We start from the raw sequence: 23,064 nt of genomic DNA, 5'->3' as shown, positions 1-23,064 counted from the left end.
GCAACACTACTGAGAAGCCGCAAGGTTAGGATTATGAGAGGGGCCTAAATTCTGCTACGATGCAGGTGTAGTTAAATGATACGCAGCGGTTGTCCCGAAGTCACAAGATTTGTAATTTCCCCAATTACTCCTGTAGATAACATCATTATTGGAGAACCTAAGATTGGCCTTTTGAGATGTCCTTCCAGACTTCTGCATTTCTGGCAACCAATCGACCTCATCTGGACTCCTGACTCACCACCCAACCGGTCCTGTGGCCCCACCCAGAGGCAGAGTCAGTGTCATTTTCCACACCCCTCTGAAGGCATCCCCAACCAATCAGCAGCACCCATTCCCTAGTCCCTGCCCACCAAACTATCCATGAAAACTGCTAACCTCCAAGCCTTCAGGTAGACTGACTTGATTTGATAGATAACTGTCTCCTACATGGCATGGCCGAACTCACGTCAGTTAACTCTTTCTTTGCTGCGATGCTGTGGTCTCAGTGGATTGAGTTTCCCTGTGCAACAGGCGGGAGGACCCATCAGGCAGTGACATCAGTGCTGCCAACTGTGTGGAGAATCACCTGCCCAACTTTCTGCTCAGCCACCTTGTGCCTTGACCTTTGTCCTCGTGGCCCTAGAAACTATGTCCCCACACCACAGTCAAAGGAAGAAAAGGAAATTTATCCTCGTGTGTCTTTTTTGTTGTTGTTAGAGGAGGCACGTTTTTCTTAAAACCCTAGCCGACTTCTCCCATTCACTGGCATGTGGGAAAGGGATACTTTTGACTGAACTAGACCAACTACAGCTCATGGCCTGGGGCCAGGCCCTGAGTAAAACCAGGTTCTGCTACGAAGAAACAAGAGGCAGCCACTGTCAGACGGGTTAGCACAGTCTGCTGCGCACCTCAGTGAGGAAGAAACTGTGCACACGGAGAAATGTGATGGACTTAGGGGAAGAAAGGGCCCAGGACAGGTGGGGAGAAGACGAGAGGAAGGCCCCGTATGGTAGCCCAGGGCAGCAGCTTCCCCCACACGCATCTCCAGGGTGGAAAATGACTTTCTGCAGTAGGCACGTAAATGCTGCAAGAATGCGGCCAATGAGAAGGAGCCTTGGCTATCTCACAGCATTGACACACGTGCTCACACATGTATGTCAATTCTTACATATACAATGTATATGGAAGCTTAAGGAGCAGGCAGGCAGGCAGGCACAAGAAGCCTAGCTGTGGCCCACTGGGAGCCTCTAAGGGAGCCACCACTGAGAGACAGTGTCAGTTCAGTGAGGACAGGGGCTAGGGAGGCTGGCATGGGCAGGTCAGCTATTCATGGGAGCAAAATACACGGGTTTGGTGGAAAAGAGGCAAACTATGCCAAGCATCCTGTTTGGGGCAGACTAGCCCATGCACATCGACCAGCACCCCTGAGCTGTGTGCTGTAGAACAAGCCACTTGCCTTCTGCCAGGACGAGAAGCTGCCTTGCAGGATTGCCATGTGTTCAGAATTGGACTCAAACCCCACTGAAGCTCACTGCTAAACACTGAGGGGTGAGGGACACAAGAGAGGACCATCTGTAACCCTAAGAAGCATCCTTTACAGAGCAGACGGCACATTCAGACGCATGCCCAAAGCGCGGCTCCCTGACTGATGGCTGGCTGGGGTAAGGGCAGGTCTGGGAGGACAAGCAGCCTCATCAGGACCATGGAAACAAACGGGAGGCATCCCCTAAAGCAAATGAGCCAGCAGCCTGAGCGGGACAAAAGCCAGCACTAGAGCTGGGCAGGGCTCCCGAGTCGTGACAGCTCTGTCCCTGCTCCCTCTACCAGCTCCTCCCATCTCAGCTTGCATGTGGTTCTCCCATCTTACAATGAACCAACTGAAAACGTCCATGAACGTGAATCCATCCCCTCGCTACCAGCTCGCCTTCATTGTCAGATGGGCTCGGAAGAGCCACAGAAAGAACTAAGCCCCAGAATCTCGGCTGTTTGACTTAAAAAGGCCATGCACAGTTGGACGCAGCCAAGGCAGGTCTCACACTGAGGCAGGTCTCCTGCTGTCCTGCTCCCTCCTCACCTGTGTCTCCGCCTCCAGCCATCCCGGCACAGAGTCGAGTGCACAGGTTGCTCTTGATGTCTTGGGTGGGAAGTGACAACTGTCCTCTCCCTTTGGTGAGACTCCATCGTGTGGTCCCACCCTGACCGCAGGGATGGGCTGGGAGAGGCAGAGGAGCTCCTGGCTCTTGCACAAGCACCAAGCTCCTGGCACAGATGCATCCATCTGCACTTCTGACCCCAGGGTCTTGAAAGAAGTTTGCTGGCTCCTCAGCCACTGCCCCATGCGCTTTCTTTCCCTTCCTGGCTACTGAAGCTGCTCTCTCGGAAACCACCAATGACCTGCCAAGTCCACAGCCTGGTCGAACCTCCAGGGCTGATCATCCCCTCTCTTGAGGGACTCTTCCGGGCCTCTGTGACCCACATGCCTTCTTGGCCTCTTTCATGGACCCTGGGCCTCTGCCCTCCCTCGTGTGCCAGCCATACCCAGCTGTCTGTCTCCAGCTGCCATGCCCGGTCTGTCTGATACCATCCAGGGCTATAACTGCTGCCTGTGTCACCTGATGAGCTCTAACACCCATCTGCAGCTGACAGTGCTCTGAGCCCAGGCTCCCCTTGGGGCTTGCAGGTTGGAAACCCACAAGCTCTGGACAGAACATGCAGCCTCATTGCTTTCCTCCTTGTGCGTCTCTACAGGAGTTGGTGTCTAAAAGGGACAAAGGCACACTCCAGGTGGAGAGGGGCAGAAATAAAGTTAAAACCAAGTTAGACAGGGCTGGGACAGGCAGAGAGCCTGGCAGAGGAGGGAGGCAGTGTCTGTGCAGGTGGACGGGGTCTGAATTGGGGGGTGAGGCTGGCTCTGATCTGGCAAGCAATTCGAGTTTTCTAATGTTGCCAGCAAGGGAATGACATAGTAAAAGTGGTGATGGAAACATCTGTGCAGCAGCCGCTTGACAAATCTGCAATCACAGCTCTAATGGCCACAGAGGACACTTCAGGCCACTGCCCTGGGCCAAAGCCAGAGCGCGGCCCAGCCCAGGAGAGTGATGGAAAGACCAGCACTCTAGGAGGGAGAAAAGCTATCCAGAGACCCAGAGTGGCGCCCTTCCCTGGGTGCTTTTTCATGTTGCTTTGTCCTTTAAGCTAATGAGCACTCAACTCCAGCTCCGATTTGCTGACACCTGGGCTGAAGGCCTAGGGACCTGCTACCACCACCCAGTACTTTCTGACCATCCACCCCCAGTGCCAAGAGCTCTCCACCTGTCAGATGACCCAGGGAGAACAGGGAGGTGCCTAGGGACATCCCAGGACTGCGATGGCTACATAGGTGCTGTCAACTCCTTAGTTGATGAGTCCCACCAGGAGTCTGCAGACCTCATGACCCACTGACACTGCCCTCCCTCTCACCCAACCGTGCTCCCAGGAGCAAGTGGCTTGGGGCAGAGCCAGGAGGTGGAGGCGGTGCCAGGATGGTCAGGGCTTAGCCCCAGGATGTGGGGGCAGGGCCAGCAGGTGGAGGCGAGGCCTCAAGGTTGGGGAGAGACAGGGACTCCTTCCCCATCTGTGAAGCACGGGGAGGCTGGAGTGGGGACACCAAGGTAACACACCTGCCTTCTGCCTCACTGAAAACAAGAGAAGATCATGGCTGAGAGGCCGAGCATCCTGTCTGCTATGCAGCCATAGCTTTCCCAGACATTTGCTGTGTCTGTTCTCTGACTGCTATCTACAGCCAAGGGGGGCTTAAGCAATGGGATTTATCCCTTCATAGCTCTGGAGGCTGGGAGCCTAAGTCAAGGTGTGTGTGGGCCCGCAGTCCATCTGTATTAGTCCATTCTCACACTGCTAGAAGGAACTACCTGAAACTGGGTAATTTATGAAGAAAAGAGGTTTAATTGACTCACAGTTCTGCAGGTTGTACAGGAAGCATGGCTGGGGAGGCCTCAGGAAACTTACAATCATGGCAGAAGGCAAAGAGGAAGCAGGCACGTCTTACATGGTGTCAGGAAGGAGAGAGTGAAGGGGAAGTGCTACACACTTTTCAACAACGAGATCTCGTGAGAACTCATTCACTATCACAAGAATAGCAAGGGGGAAGTGTGCCCCTATGATTCAATCACCTCCCACCAGGCCTCTCCTCCAACATGTGGGGATTACAATTCAACAGGAGATTTGGGTGGTAACAAGAAGCCAAACCATATCACCATCTGAAACCTGGTGGAGCCCTTCCTGCCCTGCAGCTCCAGGGATCACAGGCACCAGGGCATCCCCATCTCAGCGCCACCAGCGACCTGGGTCTCCGTCTTCCTTGGGCCTTCTTTTATGGACACCAGTCATTCTGGACTGGGGGCCCACATGAATGACCTCATCTTAAATAATTACACCTGCCATGACCCTATTTCCAAGTCAGGTCACATTCTGAGGTCCTGGGGGTCACGACTTCCACAAACCATTTTTGCCGGGAACATAGCACAACCCGTAACAGTTACTGTAGGGTTAAATGAAATCCTACAGTGTATTTTAAAATCCTACCTAATTGCACCTAAAATAAATTCTTCATCTTGCCTAATTCCCCAATTAGCCCTGGCCTGATAACTTGATTTTCATTCCTGTGTGACCCCTGGCACTCCTGACCCACTAACTTGATGCTGACGACGGCATCATGTGTCTGGACTGGGACCTCCCTAACATTGACAGGCGATTGATTTGATAATGGTTTTGAGTAGCTATTGTGTACAGATCCTACTCAGGTATTATAGCATCTCCAGGAACTGTAATAAACAGCAATTTCAGACTCAATTCATCTCCTTTATCTGTGACACTGTGTGAACAGGAACACAATGGACCAAAAAGCACACTCAACCCATGCCAAAGTCTCCCAAAGGACACAGAAGTGTCATTGTAACTTCTCACATATGCGCTGCACAAGGACTTGGCTGAGCTGCAGAACTGAAACCTCTGTTCTTCCAACTTCACTTACAGCAATAAAGCCCATTTATCAAAATCCATTTCCTTTACATGATGATGGGGAGGGGGAAGAAGTGAGGTGGGGGAGAAACTTACAGGAAGAGTCTTGTCAAAAGGAGACATTTTGGAGTCAACAGTGGTAGGTGGGAGGTTGGTGGGAAGTGAGGCTCAAACACAGTTCACTTAACAACCTGTATTCGGTCACAAGAGACATGTTCATCTCACTAAAAAGGAGGAAACCAAAGGCGAGGAGCCTGGATCATGGATAAGTCCCAGGAGAGAGTAAAAGCAGAGTGCTGAGACCAGCAATCACTCTGATGCGGAACACTAGCTTGGGCCACTTTAGAAAGGAGAACTGGCGATGACCTATTCCCAGGCACTAGTGTGTTTCAAGGAAAAGACGTCAGAGGATTCCAAGTTCACGGACACCTGAAGACAGTGGGGTCTGCTACTGTGTGGAAGGCTCCCTCTCATTTATCCTTCAAGGCCCAGCTAAAGTGTCTTTGTTTATCACAACACCTTTCCTAGCCAGTCTGGCCTACCACAAACTCATCTTTCTCCAACTCTGTCCATACCTACCGGCTGTGTTGTTCCATTCAGCACATCAATCGTGGAGAAGGCAGGACATATCCATTCCTTGATAGGCCTATGTCATGGGTTGAATTGTGTCCCTCCAAAAGTCACATGTTGAAATCCTAACTCATAGCACCTCCAAACATGACCTTATGTGGAAGTAGGGTCATTGAAGATGTAGTTAGTTGAGATGAGGGTTATACTGGAGTCAGAGGGTCCCGTAGTCCAATAGGGATAGTCTCCTTAGAAAAAGGAGAAATTTGAACACAGAGATATGTGCATGGAAAAACCTCTGTGGAGATGAAGGCAGAGACTGGGTGCTGTGCCTCCAAGCCAAGGAATGGCAATGATGACCAGCACAGACCAGGAGAAAGAACAGAGGCGTGGAACAGACCCCCTCACAGCCTCAGAAGGAGTCAGCCCTCCCCACACCCCGATCCCAGACTTCCAGCCTCTTGAGATAATAAACTTCCATTTTGTTTTGTTTTGTTTTTTAAAGATGGAGTCTCACTCTGTCACCCAGGCTGGAGTGCGTGGCCCGATCTCAGCTTGCTGCAATCTCTGCTTCCCGGGTTCAAGCGATTCTCCTGCCTCAGCCTCCCGAGTAGCTGGGACTACAGGCACCTGCCACCATATGCGGCTAGTTTTTGTATTTTTAGTAGAGATGGGGTTTCACCATGTTGGCCAGGCTGGCCTCAAACTCCTGACCTCAAGTGATCTGCCTGCCTTGGCCTCCCAAAATTTTGGGATTACAGGCGTGAGCCACCTTGCCCGGCCAACTTCTGTTGTTTAATGCACGTGGTTTGTGCTGCTGTTATAGTGGCCCCAGCAAATGGATACACCTGTCATGATTTCTAGTCATCCACATTCACTCAGATATCAGTGCATATGAGTGAGGCTCAAAGAGTACCAGCTAATTGTTAAATCCTGTGGCAAGTCACTTTGTGACGTGAGTCATTACTCACTGACTTTTTTGAAACCAAATGTTTCTTAGATCTGCTCAAAGGAAGAACTGACTGAAGCTCCGGTTCCTTCTTATTCTGATTATGGAGCCACAATTAAGTGTTGCTGCCCAGAGATTCTCATTTCTCCACAGCCTCCTTTTTCTCTCAGCCATTTTCCTCTAGAAGCAAAGCCTAAGGCAAGGATTAAGATCAGGGTGAGGTAGGGCAGGAGAAGCAGCAATGAAATGAGTTGTCATGCTGGCTGCTGATGCATGATAAGCTGCAAATAATAACATAACCAGAATAAAGAGCAGGGGAGCTCAGAAAGTGTGTTCACTTGTCCCATGGGACTACTCCAGGAGGGCTCAAGAAAGGAACTATATCTGGGGGGATCCACAGCCATCATCAAGGAGAAGGAGGTTTCTGCCCAGCTTCCTCAAAGCCACAGTTTCTACTGGTCAAATATTACTCTGTGGAGAGCTAAACTACCCCATAGTTCTAGACTGTGTCATCCAGCCCCTCGCCATCACTCAAGAGGCCAAGCTTCCTGCCCATATTGTAGGATATTCTTGAGGTAAGGGGAATACGGCCTACAATGACCCCACCAAAACCCCATTAGCAACGGCAAAGCTTAAATAAATAAATCAGAAGTAAGTCTTCATCAAAAAAGCTTAGAACCCTTGGTCTTCAAGATCTCTCTTCTCTCCTTCCTTCCTCCTTTCCTCCCTCCCTCCCTCCCTTCCTTCCTTCCTTCCTTCCTTCTCCTTCCTTCCTTCCTCCCTCCCTCCCTCCCTTCTTTTTTTTTTTTTTTTTTTGATAGAGTCTCACTCTATTGCCCAGGCTGGACTGCAGTATCACTGCAGCCTCTGTCTCCTGAATTCAAGTGATCCTCCCGCCTCAGCCTCCCTTCATAGCTGGGATTACAGGCACACGCCACCATACCTGGCTAATTTTTATGTTTTAGTAGAGACAGGGTTTCGCCATGTTGGCCAGGCTGGTCTTCAACTCCTGGGCTCAAGTGATCTGCCTGCCTCAGCCTCCTAAAGTGCTGAGATTATAGGCGTGAGCCACTGCACCTGGCCAGTTTTCAAGATTTTTCCAAACAGATCAAGAAGGCTGCAGGTGGTGCCAGGAGTCAACTGGACAAGGACAGCCTATGCCAGAAGAAACAGCAACTCTGTAGCCTTGCTCCTTCCTCCCATCCTGGGCCACTGTGTCATGATTCTTACCCACTCCCAATCCAATCCCCACTTGAAAGACCTCAACAGACTTGGAGTTCTAATGCACTGTGGCCTTCCTGTCGCCCTGAGATGCTCCAAACTCCATGGAGGGTATTCCCCCAGTGCAGGGAGCAATAACCCTATCTGGTTTCACCAAAGGGCTGTGTCAGCTGTGCTGGGCAGGCAGCTTTCCACAGTGTTTTGCTGCATTTAAGAGTCACAAGAAGAAACTAACCCAGGCAGAAAAGCTGAGAACAAGCCTCGGTCAAGCAAAGAAGAGAAGACAAGTGAAAGTAAACATCAAAGAAAATGGCCCAGGAACTTTGGATGCAGTTGACGCCGTGGTTGTGGACTGCGCTGGGTTAGATAGTGCCCCCCACCAATTCATTTCCTTTCCAGAACCTCAGAAGGTGACCTTATTTGGAAACAGAGTCATTGCAGATGCAGTCACTTAGGTTGAGGTCACAGTGGAGTAGGGTGGGTTCTTACTCTCCTTTGACTGTTGTCACTTTAAGAAAAGGAGAAGAGACAGACACACAGGGAAGGCCACGGGATGATGAAGGTAGAAGCTGAAGTTACGCATCTACGAGCCAAGGAATGCCAGGGTTTGTGGGCAACTGCCAGAAGCTAGGAGGGAGGCCTGGAACAGAGCCCTCCCAGAGCCTTCAGAGGGAGCATGGCCTTGCCGACACCCTGGATTCCAACTTCCAGCCTCCAGAATTGTGGGAATAGGAATCTGGGTGGCTTAGGCCATGTAGCCTGTGGTGCCTGTATGGCAGCCCCTGAAACTAACCTGTGGGCCATGAAGGCAAGGATGCTGCAGCTGTATCTGGGGAGGTGTGGCAGAAACACAAGGTGGGCAGGTGGCACTGCTTGCAGGGCTGGGGTGCTGGGCTGACACAGCAGAGGGTGCACCCCCACCCCATAGAGTGGGCACTTAACCTGCTGGCCCCAGAGTGCGTGTGTCCACTGCCAGGGACCACGGAGGCCAAGTTCAGTACCTTTTGAGAAATAAAGCTAAAATCTTAAGCCCCCAACCAACTGAAAGAACCCCCTCTTGGCCATGGGGACCCCAGGGAAACCTTAAAATTGAATTCTCGGCCATAATGGGATGAGAGGTCAGATGTGCCTCATTATATCCCCTCCCTTGCTAACCACCAATAGCCTTCCTTCCCCAAGGGTTAAATGGAAACCAGCCCTTTTGAAATATTTGTTCTGTTCCTAAGATTAGCCGGCTGTCTAACGCTGCCCCTTCCTTTTGCAGGTTCGACACAACCAACCAGATTCCTTCCTGGTAAGAGACCCCTGACCATGAGGTGGCTCTGACCAGTTGACGGAGGCTGCACACAGACGGTCTTCACATCCTCAGCTTCACTCTCTGACATATAGGGCCTACTGTAATCCATTTAAAGGTTAAGTCTCCACCCCAGAGTGAACATGGACACATGCTGCACACACATTAGCCAGTTATGCATGTCTATGCTTCCTCTTTCTGAATATTCATAGCTCCTCCTATAACCTGTTGAATATGTATATTTGACCACCCTGTTCAGCATCAGTCTCTGTCTTCCATTCTTGAGGTGCCTGCCTCCAGCATTTGGCTGGAGCCTTCCCAGCCTGTCAGAATGGAGACCTGCTGGCTGCAGCCTTTTTTAAGAAGTGATCCTTTCCAAATGTAGGAACCTCACCATTCTTCATTGACACTTTGCTGGTCACTGAGCAAGGTGTGCTGGGAGGAGTGAGGGCTCTGAGGTCTCGCAGGTTTTCTGGGGAGCTTGATTCTTGGGGAGTGACCTACAAATAGCACACGTATTGAAAACACATCAACCAGTCTCAGACCAGCCCTGTCTCTTGGGTTTCAAGAATTCTACCTGGAGCTGTAGGGGGGTGAGATAGAAACTGGCCTCCTTCCTGGAGAACCCAGTGAACAAACCACCATGCCCTACGCCCCGTCCCCAGCTTGAGCACTAAGCGCTGCAGAGGCTGAGAAGTAGGGGTTCCAGCCACGGTTGAGTCTTGTGTTGACCATTTTCTAAATCAACTACAGGCTCCCTAAGATTCAAGCAGCACTGTGGGCTTATGATGTCACATATTGACCATGCTGCACGTGGAAATTATGCCAAAGCATGATCGAATTACCTGCCCAAAATGTATAGGTTGTTTACAAAAATAACCAGCCCTCCTCTGTTCCTTACTTCAGGCTCTAAGATCTGCCTGATTTCTACCACTGTAAGAACACAGAAAGTAACCTCATTACATGCATGATTTTTACCCTATCTTCATTCCAGCTATGTTATTCTTTATGCTTTTCCTTTAGGTAAAATTTCAATTTCCGCTTTACATTTTTGGCATTTTGAAAGAAAACATTATATCACTTCTACCAGCACCACATTTCTTGTCTTTCCCAAGTCTGCCGATGCTTTCAAAATCCCCACGTCCCAAACTCAGCGCCATTAAATTGCAGTGAACCTGGTGGTGGAATGGGAGGTGGGTTCTTAGGGATTATTCCACTTCCTCCCTCCCTCCTGCACTCTGCTCCAAAGCCAGAGAGCTCCATGTTCTTTTGCTGTACCTGAACAACTGTAGGGGGAATCATTTCGTACACATGCCATACATACAATGCCATGTTCCCTAGAAGTCTCAAGCTCCGGGGTATATATCAGTGTCACTTGAGGAGCCTGTTAAAACTTTTGATGCTAAGACTCAGGACATTGAGTCATTCGTTTCACTGGTATGCAAATATCTTTGTACATTAGGGATGTTAGTCCTGCATCAATTCATCATTTACTTCTGGTCTAGCACGTGTTCTTCACGTTTATATTGCTGTTTTGTTTCATTTTCCATTTGGAGTGGGAGGCTGTATGGAAGTGGTCATCTTGATGTCATCAATGATATTACCTCTGTCCCTTCTCAGTTTCTGAACCTGGTCAGGCTTACACATGACCCACTGAAATCCCTGGTCAGTACAGCCATCATCTTGTATTCAGAAGCATCCGCCCACATTTTAGAAAGCATTGAAAAACAAGTTCAGTTATTGGTGAATTAATTTCAAACAACTTGCTCAGTGCCTTCGGGTGCCATTCTAGACCCTAAGAAAGCTTTGAATAAAACAGAATCTCTGTCCTTAGACAGTTTACACTCTGGTGGGGAGAGACAGGCAAGTGAACCAGTAAATAGACAGTATATCCTATGGGGAATCAGTAGTGTAGATGCCTGCAAGGAGACTGCTACTACTTTATCCAGGGTGTCAAAGGAAGGCCTTTCTACTAAGGTGAGTCCTTTTCAGGAAATCTGAAGAGCTGTCTGGAGAGGCTGCCTGGGAGCCAGCAGTGGGCTTATATTCCCAACACACATAATGCCCCTTTCAGTGGGTCATCTCTTCTATCCCTCTCCCACCATCCTACACAGCACAAGAACTGGGCTTCAATCTCTGGTATGACGCTCTAAAACTCTCCAAAATCTTCTCCAACCAAAACTCACCTTCTAGAATCTTCCCTTCACTCACCTGGACCCCAGTTATGCATTTCTCTCTTAGGTAGCTCTTCATTCTTTCTAACAGGAATGCATCCAGTTCTCCTCTACCTCATCAATATAGCAAAGCTCTGAGAATCAAGCCTGCAAACTTTGAAAGAAGGCAAGAAAGGCTGTGGATATTTATATCACAAACGTAAACATATTTTTTGCACCTTCTAGAAAGGTCTGACATCCCAAGATTTAGATATTCAAACGTTTTGGAGGTACATTACTTAAAACATTTAAAGTTTAGTTCCACACGGAAATTATCTTGGTGTGACCAAGAGCCAGGTGTGGTGGCTCACACCTGTAATTCCAGCACTTTGGGAGGCTGAGGTGGGACGGCCGCTTGAGTACAGGAGCTCGAGACTAGCCTGGGCAATACACTGAGACCCAATTTCTACAAAAAGTTAAAAAATTAACCAGGCATGGTGGTGTGCATCTGTAGTCCCACCTATTGTGGGCTAAGGGTGGGAGGATCGCTTGAGCCTGGGAAGTTGAGGCTCTGCAGTGATTCTGCCACTGTGCTCTGGCCTGGATGACAGAGACCCTGTCTCTAAATGAAAGAAAGAAAGACAGAAAGAGAGAGAAAGAAAGAAAGGGAGAGATAGAAAGAGAGAAAGAGAGAGAGAGAAAGAAAGAAAGAGAGAAAAAGAGAAAGAGTGAGAGAAAGAAAGAAAGAGAAAGAGACAAAGAGAAAGAGAGAGAGAGAGAGAGAGAGAGAAAGGAAGGAAGGAAGGAAGGGAGGGAGGGAGGGAGGGAGAGAGGGAAGGTTAGGGAAATGACCAAGGAGCCACTTTTATCTATTTTTTTCGTAAATGGCGAGCTGGTTATCCCATTATTGGTTTATAGATCCCTAAGATCTATTCCATTAAAGCAGAGTCTCAGCCCCTGGACTAAAAGTGGACTTGGGAGTTCAACCACCTGACTTCACATTTTGGCTTTACCACTTGGTAGCTGTGTGGCCTTTGTTCAACAACTTAAGCCCTCCATGCCTCAGTTTCTGGTTTGGTAAACATTGTACAAATACAAGAGTTGCTACGAAGATTGAAAGAATTATATACAATGCACTTAGAACACACACAGATTTTTATAAGGAGCAAAATTTAGCAATACGTGAAATTAAACCATTCTGGAGGTCATGCCATGCTGACTATGTGAGATTCTTTTTGCTTTTTAAAAGACTTTAATCTTATTATTTGCAGTTCATGAACACACAGACATGCACTTTCCTTCCCTCATCTTCAAAGGCAAGATCACCCTAAACCAACTTGCAAAATCTTTTGAAGCTAAAGATTCACTGTTCTGGAAGCTCCTGCAGCCACCCGGCCACTTAAGAATTCTTGTGGCACAAGGTCAGCCAGGTAAACATTTCAGGCTTTGCAGGCCATGGGGTCTCTGTTGCACCTGCTCGGTTCTGCTGTTGAAGTGTGGAAGCGGCAGGAGAGGAACACACAGATGGGCATGACTGTGTCTCCATGACAGCTTTGTTTACAAAAAGAGGTGGCAGGCCAGATTTTGTCCTGGGGCTGTCATTTGCTGACCGCTGCATTAGAGGGAGAGACGGAAAAGTGGGGCATTGTTTTGGTTGGGGTGTTTGATCATCAAAGGGAAGTAGGTTTGATACTCCACGGTGCCAGAAGGAGTATGATGAGAATGCCAGCCACACCACGAATCCTCATGCTACTGTTCCTCTGTCCAGAGGCAAATGTTAGTGAAAGACTACGGCAACTCCATACAGGCAGCCTCCGAGAGGTAAGATCCTTCCAGAAGAAAGGTCTGGTTCTCTTCCCTGGGCAAAAAACACCAGCCAACCTAGGTACTTGCTGGTCCCAAGACCAGCTGTGGAATCCAGAACTGTGGTCTCCGTGTTCCCCCTCCTGTCTTAGAGTATCTGAAGATTGAATTATCTCTTTTTCCTTTTTCATTTCTCCTTCTGAAATGATAGTGACCATAATTTCCATCTCTCTGCTTTCTTTCCCCTTAATAATAGAAAACAGTGTTTATCGGCCAGGCACAGCGGCTCATGCCTGTAATCCCAGCACTTTGGGAGGCTGAGGCGGACAGATCACTTGATGTGAGGAGTTTGAGACCAGCCTGGCTAACATGGCAAAGCCCTGTCTCTACTAAAAATACAAAAATTAGCCAGGCGTGGTGGTGGGAGCCTGTAATCCCAGCTACTCAGGAGGCTGAGGCATGAGAAATCGCTTGAACCCAGGAGGCAGAGGTTGCAGTGAGCCGAGATCTCGCCATTGCACTCCAGCCTGGGTGACAGTGAGATCCTATCTCAAAAAAAAAAAAAGAAAAAGAAAAAGAAAGAAAACAGTGTTGATCAAGCTCTGGTGTATGTCAGTATCACCTGAGGAGCCTGTCAAAACTTTAGATTCTACGTTTGTCCTGTAGGCCATACATTATAGGACAGAAAGATGAGATGGAAACAGAACTTGAGGAGAAGTGGGCATTACTTTGAGACTGAAGACTCAGAAAACAGGGGGTCACAACCACATCCTCCTTCATGTCAAGGCTGGATGTGACACTGCATCACCCTCCATCGGGGAAGCAGCTCACACAATTGTATGTAGGCTCACTGGGCCACGTGTGATGAGGGCATCCTTGCATGCATGCACACATGCTGGCCAAGGAGGGCGGAGTGCCACAGTCCCCTTTCGGTTGCCAGCTGGAACACTCTTATCCTGGAACTTCCTGCCCTGCCTCCCGGTTCCTGGTCATTCTGCTTCTCCTGTGTGATCCTATCCCCCAACCCCCACCTGACCCTGATTGATTCAGGGATCCTAACTGGGCTAATCAGATATCCTGCGACAAGGCACTTAGGACAGTAAATGGAGAGACACACAGACTAGGACTTCTCTAGATCTCTTGTAAAGATCCAAGAATTCTTGCTGCTGAGGCCTCAGGGCCAGTCTGGTTCCTTCCCTTTCTGAGTCCTGAGGGTTCAGCTCTTTTATGAATTCCATAAATGACCCCAAATCCTTCCAATACATTGTCTGCTTATTAAAAAGTAGTCTTGTGAATATACAAGAAAAGGGAGCGAAACCGGATTCAGAAAGGCTGGAAATGCATTCCTAATGCCTTTTGCCCAGATTTGGTTCAAAGGCTTCTAGCAACCAGTGCAGACAGAGGAGACTGTGCTATTACACGATTCATGTCTGCTAGAGACAAAAGCAGTCCCGTTGATCAGAAGTTCAGCTATTCTTGGTACCAAGACCAGACAGCAAGTTCCTCCCAGGGGCCCTGTGTAATGAACGAAATCTTCATGGCATCCCCTAGTGGACACAGTGGCTTTCATGGGGCTGTTTCTTCCTGAGACCCTCCAGATGGGCTGATGGCATTACTCTCAGGCTCAATTTCATGAAGTTAGTTCTGGGGCAGTGGGGGAGCAATCTATAGTCTGGGAACCTTGATTCAGGAATGGATTTTCAAGTGCGGAGGAAAGCAGACAGATTGTGCCTCCTCCAGGCCAGCCTCATGCCAAGCACAACTGAAGGGCCATCTGGAAGGAGCTCAGGGTGACCTCCCAGTCAAGTAACACCACAGCACAGAGACCTGGAGCTTCGTGCCTTATCAGCCATAGGGCTGGGGGAGGGATGGCTTCTTTCAGGGAAAGCCAAGGAGCTGGGTTCGATGAGTCTCAAGGGCACCAATGTGAGCAATGCCCTGGGGACCAGGCTTGCTCTGTTCTGAACCCCCATGCCAGGAGGCTTCTCTGAAGACGCATGCCCCCACCCCAACCTAATCAACCCTTGCCCTTGTGAGCGGCTCAGAGCCATGCCATCGCCTTCCCAAGCCCGACCCTTGGCTGTCTACCCCGACGGCAAAACTGGGCTGTAACAGGCTCTACCTTCTCCATGGTACCTGAGAAGCCAGAATGGTGAACCTGGGATTTTCTAGCCAAGGACACTGAAGGGCCTTGGAAATACGCAACAGAAAAAGGCAGCTGAAGGGAGCCAGGAGTCAGGCCCATCTTCCGTGCCCAACGTCCCACCACGTCCACCAAGAAAGAGCTGCAGTGCCTGACTCCCTGCGTCCCAAGGGAGGGCCCAGGCCCTGGGTGCATACGGGCCCCAGCAGGCAGCCCCAGGTCCCTTCGTAGCTGTCTGCACTTCTGCCATAGGAAAAAGCAATTTGCAGGCTCACCGAGCTCATAGACTGCACTCAGGCCTGGAGGAAGGTGCAAATGGCAGGCCCAGCCTGGGCAGTGCAGGCCCCCTCGGTGAGGAAGCAGCAGTTTTAGGTTTCTGGAATGAGAGGTAGCTGAGGGGCTCATATACCCCAGTGTGTGGATTGGGGGCACAGGGGTGCGGAGCTATGAGTGGACTGTGGGCCCCCACTCAGCAGTGAGGCCTTCATGTGCATGGCTGAGGAGGATCAGGGGCCTCACCGTCTCTGCTTCTGAGCCTCAGCCTCATCCCCAGGACCCCTTGGGTGCTGGACACTGCCAGGGTGAGGCCTCCTGAAGGTACAACCCCCACATTCCTCAGCCTGCAGCTGGAGCTCCTGCAGTACGGGAGATGGGTTTGCGGGCTCACTCTCCGACTCCACCTGCCTGTCTTGGCCCCTGGCTTTAAGGAAAGGGTGGAGGGGAGTCTGGGGAGCATCCTCCTGTGCAGACCACAGGCCCTGATGGAAGGGGCCATGGCCAGGTTCAGCTTGGGCCCCAAGCTCTAGCTCTTCACCGCTGCAGCACCCCATGCGGACATCGGCAGAGTCCGCCCCAGGCCCATGCCTGCGTTCCCTCGCTGTGAGCACAGGGTCTGCTGGGATCCGCTCAGATCCAGAGGTGCTGGGAGTCTTGGATCTGCCTCTGATAGAGGTTGAGTGTTTGTCCCCTCATCTCAGGTTGAAACTGGATCCTGGTGTTGGAGGTGGGGCCTGGTGGGTGGTGTTTGGGTCTTGGGGGTAGATGCCTCATGAATGGCTGGGTTGCCTCCCTGCAGCAGTGAGTCCTGCTGTCTTAGCTGGGTGTTTTAAAGACTCCAATACCTCTCCCCTCTCTTGCTCCCTCTCTCGCGTGTGAGCTCTGTACACCCCGGCTTTCCTTTGCCTTCCTCCATGAGTGGAAGCAGCCTGAAGCCCTTGCAAACACCTTTGCAGAGACCATGACAGCAGGAGAAGGTCCAGCCTGGCTCACTTCATCCTGCATCCAGCCTCATAGGCTGGCTGGCTTTGCTCTTTACCTGGGCGGGGGCCAAGCTAACCCAGGGAGAAATCAGTTTATAGTTTAATTTGAAAGCAAGGATGATAATAGTATCTGCCTGAAACCAACTCCCTCCTTGCTCAGGGACCAAAAACCAGCTTCATGAGATGAACGAAAGACCACAGATTAGGATTACGGGAGGGGCCTGAACTCTGCGGACATGCAGGTGCAGTTTCTATGATCTCTTACTGCTCTGGGGTCATGGGGCCAGAGGTCACAAGACTTGTGACTTCCCCAGTTGCTCCTGTAGATAACATCACTATTTAAAACTTAAAATTGGTCTTCTGAGATAAGATTTTAGACTTGAATTCTGGCAACCAATGGACCCCACCCAGACCCATGATTCAACTGACCCTGTGGCCCTCACCTAGAGGCTGACTCAGTGCTGGAGGACTGTTTCCACACCACTATGATCTCGTCCCCCACCAATCAGCAGCACCCATTCCCTAGCCCCCTGCCCATCAAATTGCCCATAGAAACCCTAAGCTCTGAGCCTCTGGGGAGACTGACCTGAGTGATGGCTCCATCTGCCATGTGGCTGGCCTCATGTTAATTAAACACTTTACTACAATACCACGGTCTCGGTGAATTGGTTTTATCTGTGCAGTGGGCATGAGGCTCCCATCGGATGGCTATGCCCTCCCCAGAAGCAGATGTTGGCACCATGCCTCTGTGCAGCCTGCAGAACCATGAGCCAAATAAACCTCTTCTCTTTATAAATGACCCAGCCTCAGGTCCTCCTTTATAGCAATGCAAAATGGAGCAACATCGCCCCCCAGCCTGAACCTCCACACTCAGCCATCTGCAGGTTCTCCCCATGCCTTCTCCAAGCCCTGCTACATCTCAGCTTTCCCCAGCCAGCCCTTAAGCCTGAGCACGGGGCCTTGGCTGTCCCCAGGCATTTCTGGTGGCTCTCTTTCTCCTGCTGCTACCAACACCCACAACTTCTGTTCCACATCTTGCCACTGCCCCAAGGCTTAGGTCTAGGAGCTTGACATTTTTTTCAGGATGTATTCATTTTTAACTACCGATAAGTGAAGATAGTCTTAAAAAATTGGAATGTCATCTAAAGCAATATTTTCCTTCCACCCATCCACTCTTAATTCTTCACTTAGAAGCTGCTGCTAGCAGTCCAATGCATGTCCTTTAAAAAAATAAAAAGGTATATGTGTGTACCCACATACATATATGCACATACATACACACATACATCTATACAAATCCAACATACACACACACACACACCCCATATATGCTGTGTTCAAATTATTATATGCATATGCTTTCTTTCCCCATAAATGGTTTCCTTGCAGTCCCTTCTAGCTTTGATTATCTGTCTGCAATTCTGTCAGTTACTGGAAGAAAACATTTGAAAGAGGATAAATAACAATGAAAGATAGTGAAAAGGAGGAATACTTTAAGAAATTGATATGGTTTCAAGAGGAGATCTTTCTGGACTCAGTTTCTAAAAGAACAGGCCATTTCCCAGGCTGGACAGTGGGCAGCACCAAACCTCCCGCCGAATGCTGTACTGAGCTGCAGCCCAAGCCCTGGGGACCAGACAACTTCTCCTGCACCTTCTGGTGCCACTGCTGGGCTCCCAAAAGGGACCCTCCGCCTGCAGGGGCCCCTCCTCCTTCTCTCCCCACTCCTCCCTCTTGCCCTCTCCTCCCACCCCTGTGGAGGGCTCTGTGCAGGAGAACAATGTAGAGGGAGGCAGAGGGTGATGGTTCCTGCCAGAGCTTCAAGACCTTCCCATGGGAGCCAGCTCAGAGCTCCGACACTCCTTTGGGCACCCTTTTAATCATTAGGTTCCCTGTGCTGCTGTCTGCCCTGCTCAGCAAGCCTGCCCTGTCCTAACTCAGCACAGGCCTCACCATGGAGACAATCTCATCCTTTCTTCTAAAGCCTGCTTGCCCCTGACTAGGAGCCCTTGAAGGCAGCAATTCTGTCTTTTCATCCACCAATTCCAGCACTTTCAATCTACACAACATCGCAAGTTCCCCAACAAGGCAAACTGTGGACCCATCCTCTTCCTCTTCGACAAATCCCACCTGTGTGACGTGGAACCCTCACCCAGCTTTCCCATCAGGCCAGGCCTGATTTCCTTCCTCTGCACAGCATTTGAGCCCTCATCTCTAGATGATGTTTATACAGAGAGATGGGGGAAGAAAGGGGCATCCTAGGGCTAAAGTGCACAAACTTAAAGGAAACTGTGACAACCCACAGCGTTGAGGGGTGTGTGCAGAGAATGGTCAGGACCTGCCCCCCAGAACACACACACAATCCACATGCAGGAGCACCTTCATTTGTTTTACGTAGAAAGACAAAGTACAAAATCTGTCCAAGAGATAGATCTGCTCCATTCACACACAATACGACGCACGAACCCCTCCGCCTCCAAGGTGGTGGATGAAGAAGCGAGGCTGACAGAGACCTGGCTTCTCATCCTACGGCCAACGCTGTCTGATGGAAGAGTTTGAAGTCAGAAACACTGAAATTCCCCTCTTGCTGCCCAAAGGCAAATTTGTTTTCCACATCACTATCTTCCCCATTACAAATGTTCTAAGTCAGTAGAAAGAACTGGAAAGAATAGACAAAGGAAAGGAGAAAGTAAACGCCATGAACTTTATAGTTCGTGGTATATTTCACATTATCATCGACGGCGCTCGAGTGAAAATACCTTATCCTCAGATCACAAACACTCATGAGCCTACGGAACTCTTTCTTCAACACTCACATTTCCTTCTTCCGTTTCTCCAGCTCCCTCCTAGCTTCCATTCCCTGCTGCCCAGAGCCCCAAACAGAAGAAGTCAGGATTTGCCAGAAACAGTGTAGTCAAACCCCTAAATACCAACCACGGAAAGCGGGAGCCATATTGGGCTGACCAAAACAGTCTGGTCTCATGGCTCCGGGTGAGGGCCTAAACTTGGCTCTATGCCTGCAGTCTCCAGAGAAGGCTGGAGGCAAGTGTGTCATCCGATTGTCCACACAAGCCGTACTGTGAGTATCGGGGTATTTACAGTTAACCCAACAACTGTGCCGGACCAGAAGGATTACGCTTTGATAGACTGGCATAGGAAGAAAGTGACAGGTGGAAACTGATGTTCTGGAGACAGACTTGTTTAGTGGGGTATCGGTGGGGAGAAACAGACACAGGCACTCAGCACCAAGCCGCTCACAGCCACCTGGCAGCTTCGGTGCCACCATGGATGTTTGGCTGCAGAAGAGGCCCCCAGCATCCCAGCACCCACCTGAAACAATAGCATCAAGGTCTTACTTTTTCTGGAGCGGGAGAAAAACCTGATGCCTCCGGGCGAGGTAGCAGGGTTGGAGTTGGGGGAAGACTCTTTGGAGGAGGAGCGGAAGATCCCGCTGAAGCTCATGCGTCGAGGCGAGCGCGGCGGGGACTCCTGGTAGGAGAACGGGAATACGGTTTTCGGAGAGCCGGGGCTGGTCTTGGGCCTTACAGGTGCAGACATGGGGCTGGAGGGCCGGGGCTGGGGGCCTCTGGAGAAGAACCCTTTGGAAGGGCTGCCCGGGCCAAAGGGGCTGTCCACCTGCAGAAAAACAGACGAATGGATGCAGTCACTCCACGCCCCGGACACGCTGCCTCCTGCCCTGTATGGAACTTCTCATCATTGTCCCCTCTCACCACGTGGGCCCCCCATAGTACTCTCCCCGAGAAACAGCCCTAAGCTCTTCCACAGAGGTGGCCACTGAACGGTCTGCAGGTAGCACCTGCCCCAAGGACAACCCCTCACAGGCTGGCAGCACCACATCCTGGAGGTCCACTAACCATCCTGTCCCACTCCTTAGAAGGGGCTTCCAGGAGGTCGAGGGGAGGAAGAGAAGCAGAGCTCAAAATGAGCATCTCCCTCCTTTATTACAGGGCTGCCTGCTTTCACCTCTCAAGACCTCACGTCCAGCCAAGGTCTGACCACACAGGACTGCAGTTCTCTTACCTGCCTATGAGATCCCTATGTTCCAGAACAGAGTGGGCCTAGAACTCTATCCTGGGACCTCAGTCCTAGGAGATGAAATTTTCACCTCTAAGCTGCTTCAGCATTTGAAAGACTGAGGCTGCCGACAGAAGTCAGGAGAAAAGTTAACAAAGCTGGCCAGGTACGGTGGCTCAAGCCTGTGATCCCAGCATTCTGGGAGGCCGAGGCGGTGGATCACCTGAGGTCAGGAGTTTGAAACCAGTTGGGCCAACATGGTGAAACCCATCTCTACTAAAAATACAAAAAAAAAAAAATTAGCTGGGTTTGGTGGTGGGCACCTGTAATCCCAGCTACTTGAGAGGCTGAGGCAGGAGAATCTCTTGAACCCGAGAGGCAGAGTTTGCAGTGAGCCAAGATGGCACCATTGCACTCCAGCCTGGGCAACAGAGGGAGACTCCACTTCAAAAAAAAAAAAGAAAGAAAGAAAGAAAGTTAACAAAGCCCAACACCTCTGAGACTCACTTCACCGACGATTTAAAATTCTAGTCATGGCTTAAAAAATTATCAGACCCCGTAACTTTAGGCCAAGGCACACAGCTCATAGTAGACTTTGAGAAACATCCCACGTGTCCGCAGCCGTGTTCCTGCTGGGTGCGTGGAGGAGCTCGTGCCCTCCCTCTGGGTGCCTGTATTTGGCCCCAGCTCTGCCACCTGCTGAGCCAACCTGGGCATGTTACTTGGTCTCAGGAAGCCTCAGCTCCCTCACCTATGAAATGAGGATGGTCATGCCTTCACCTCGAGGGCTGCTTAAACGTCAGATGAAGCCACGTGAGGCCAGGAAGCACACGGGCGTGGTAAACAGCTCTTGCCCTACCACTTGGGAAACTTGCAAGCTACACGGAGTGGAAAGGACCTCAGAGATGACCCAGTTCAGAAGTAAGAAGGGCGAGTAACTCGTCCGCAGGGCTCACAGGGTGCCAGGACCAGAGCAGACGTGGGAAATGCTGCGTTCCGGCGGCCGCGCTGGAGCACAGGACACCCCACAGGCAGCCTCGGTGCCACTTCAAGGTCTCTCTGTCCCACTTTGGGGTGCGCTGTCCGGACCGCAGCCTGGGGACGTTCTTCCGCCACTAGAGGGCGGCCCAAGCCCCGAGCCCGCAGCCCCGGGAGGACAGGATGCCCGTGGCGTGGACCTGCGCAGCACAGCCTCCCTGCGTGGCCTCTCCAGCCCAAAGAGCCGGCGCCGCCACGTGGAGGTGCAGGGCTCGGTCTGGCGCGGACACCTTCGTGAGTGGGCCTGGCAGGAAGAAGAGTGTGGTTCTGTAGGACCTTGTAACTCAAATTCTCCTGGCTATAAAGAAGTTTGAATTTTTATTTTTTTGTGTAGTTCTTTTTTGTTTTGTTTTGTTTTGTTTTTGAGAGAGGGTCTGCCTCTGTGGCTCAGGCTGCAGTGCAGTGGCTCAATCTCAGCTCACTGCAACCTCCACCTCCGGGGTTCAAGCAATCCTCCTGCCTCAGCCTCCTGAGTAGCTGGGATTACAAAGGTATCACCACCACCACGCCCAGCTGATTTTTTTTGTGACCATTTAATATGAAAAGCATTTAGATTCTCTGTTTATAGAATATTCCATTTAGCCACTATTCCACCTAACTATGGGAATCAGAACAAATCCTGAGAATAAATTTACAAACAAGAGATTCTTCAGGCGGGGGGTGGTGGCTTACACCTGTAATCCCAGCACTTTTGGAGGCCAAGGTGGGTGGATCACCTGAACTCAGGAGTTCGAGACCACCCTGGGCAACATGGCAAAACCCTGTCTCTACAAAAAATACAAAAATTGCCAGGTGTGGCCGGGAGCGGTGGCTCAAGCCTGTAATCCCAGCACTTTGGGAGGCTGAGACGGGCGGATCCCGAGGTCAGGAGATCGAGACCATCCTGGCTAACACGGTGAAACCCCGTCTCTACTAAAAATACAAAATACTAGCCGGGCGAGGTGGCGGGCGCCTGTAGTCCCAGCTACTCCGGAGGCTGAGGCAGGAGAATGGCGTAAACCCGGGAGGCGGAGCTTGCAGTGAGCTGAGATCCAGCCACTGCACTCCAGCCCCGGCGACAGAGCAAGACTCCATCTCAAAAAAAAAAAAAGGCCAGGTGTGGTGGCCTGTAGTCCCAGCTACTCGGGCGGCTGAGGTGGGAGGATCACTTGAGCCCAGGAGGTGGAGGTGCAGGCTGCAGTGAGCAAGGTGACACCACTGCACTCCAGCCAGCCTGGGTACAGAGAAGACCTTGTCTCAAAAAAAAAAAGGTTCTTCTTCAAGAGGTGGGTGCTGTGTGTGCAGATCTAGGGTGGGGTGGGGGCTGAGAGAAGCCAGTAGGAACAACACACACAGGGACCAGGGTGGTCCTATCACAAGGTGATACAACAAGCTGGTCCTGGGCGGAGGCCCGGGTTTGGTCACAGCTCAGTTTCCTGCAATGTGGACAACGCCTTGGTTCTCTAAGCTTCGTTCCCAGGGCTGTGACAATCATGACAGCAGCCTGGAGGGTATGAACCAGAAGAGGAGCCGAGGTCACATGGGAGGACCGGAGGGAGGGGCGGGATTTTGGAGCTGCTGGAAAGGTGAGCCCGGACTTGGTGCATGGATGTGCTCTGTGTACCGCA

General features: G+C 50.7%; 1 protein-coding gene across 3 annotated transcripts in view; it reads right to left on the bottom strand.

The window, feature by feature from the left end:
* PRKAG2 (protein kinase AMP-activated non-catalytic subunit gamma 2) overlaps window positions 1–23,064 on the bottom strand; it is a 323,078-nt gene that overhangs the window by 212,570 nt on the left and 87,444 nt on the right. For all 3 annotated transcript variants that reach the window (XM_033193595.1, XM_033193594.1, XM_033193596.1), the window contains exon 3: window positions 19,741–20,020. In XM_033193595.1, coding sequence (XP_033049486.1) covers window positions 19,741–20,020 — 280 coding nt within the window. The remainder of the gene's footprint in view (window positions 1–19,740; window positions 20,021–23,064) is intronic.

Source organism: Trachypithecus francoisi, unplaced genomic scaffold (genome assembly GCF_009764315.1).
Source record: "Trachypithecus francoisi isolate TF-2019V2 unplaced genomic scaffold, Tfra_2.0 Lachesis_group4, whole genome shotgun sequence".
Classification (NCBI taxonomy): Eukaryota; Metazoa; Chordata; class Mammalia; order Primates; family Cercopithecidae; genus Trachypithecus; species Trachypithecus francoisi.
The sequence above is the reverse complement of the archived record's forward strand: the minus strand, read 5'-3'. Positions and strand labels throughout refer to the sequence as shown.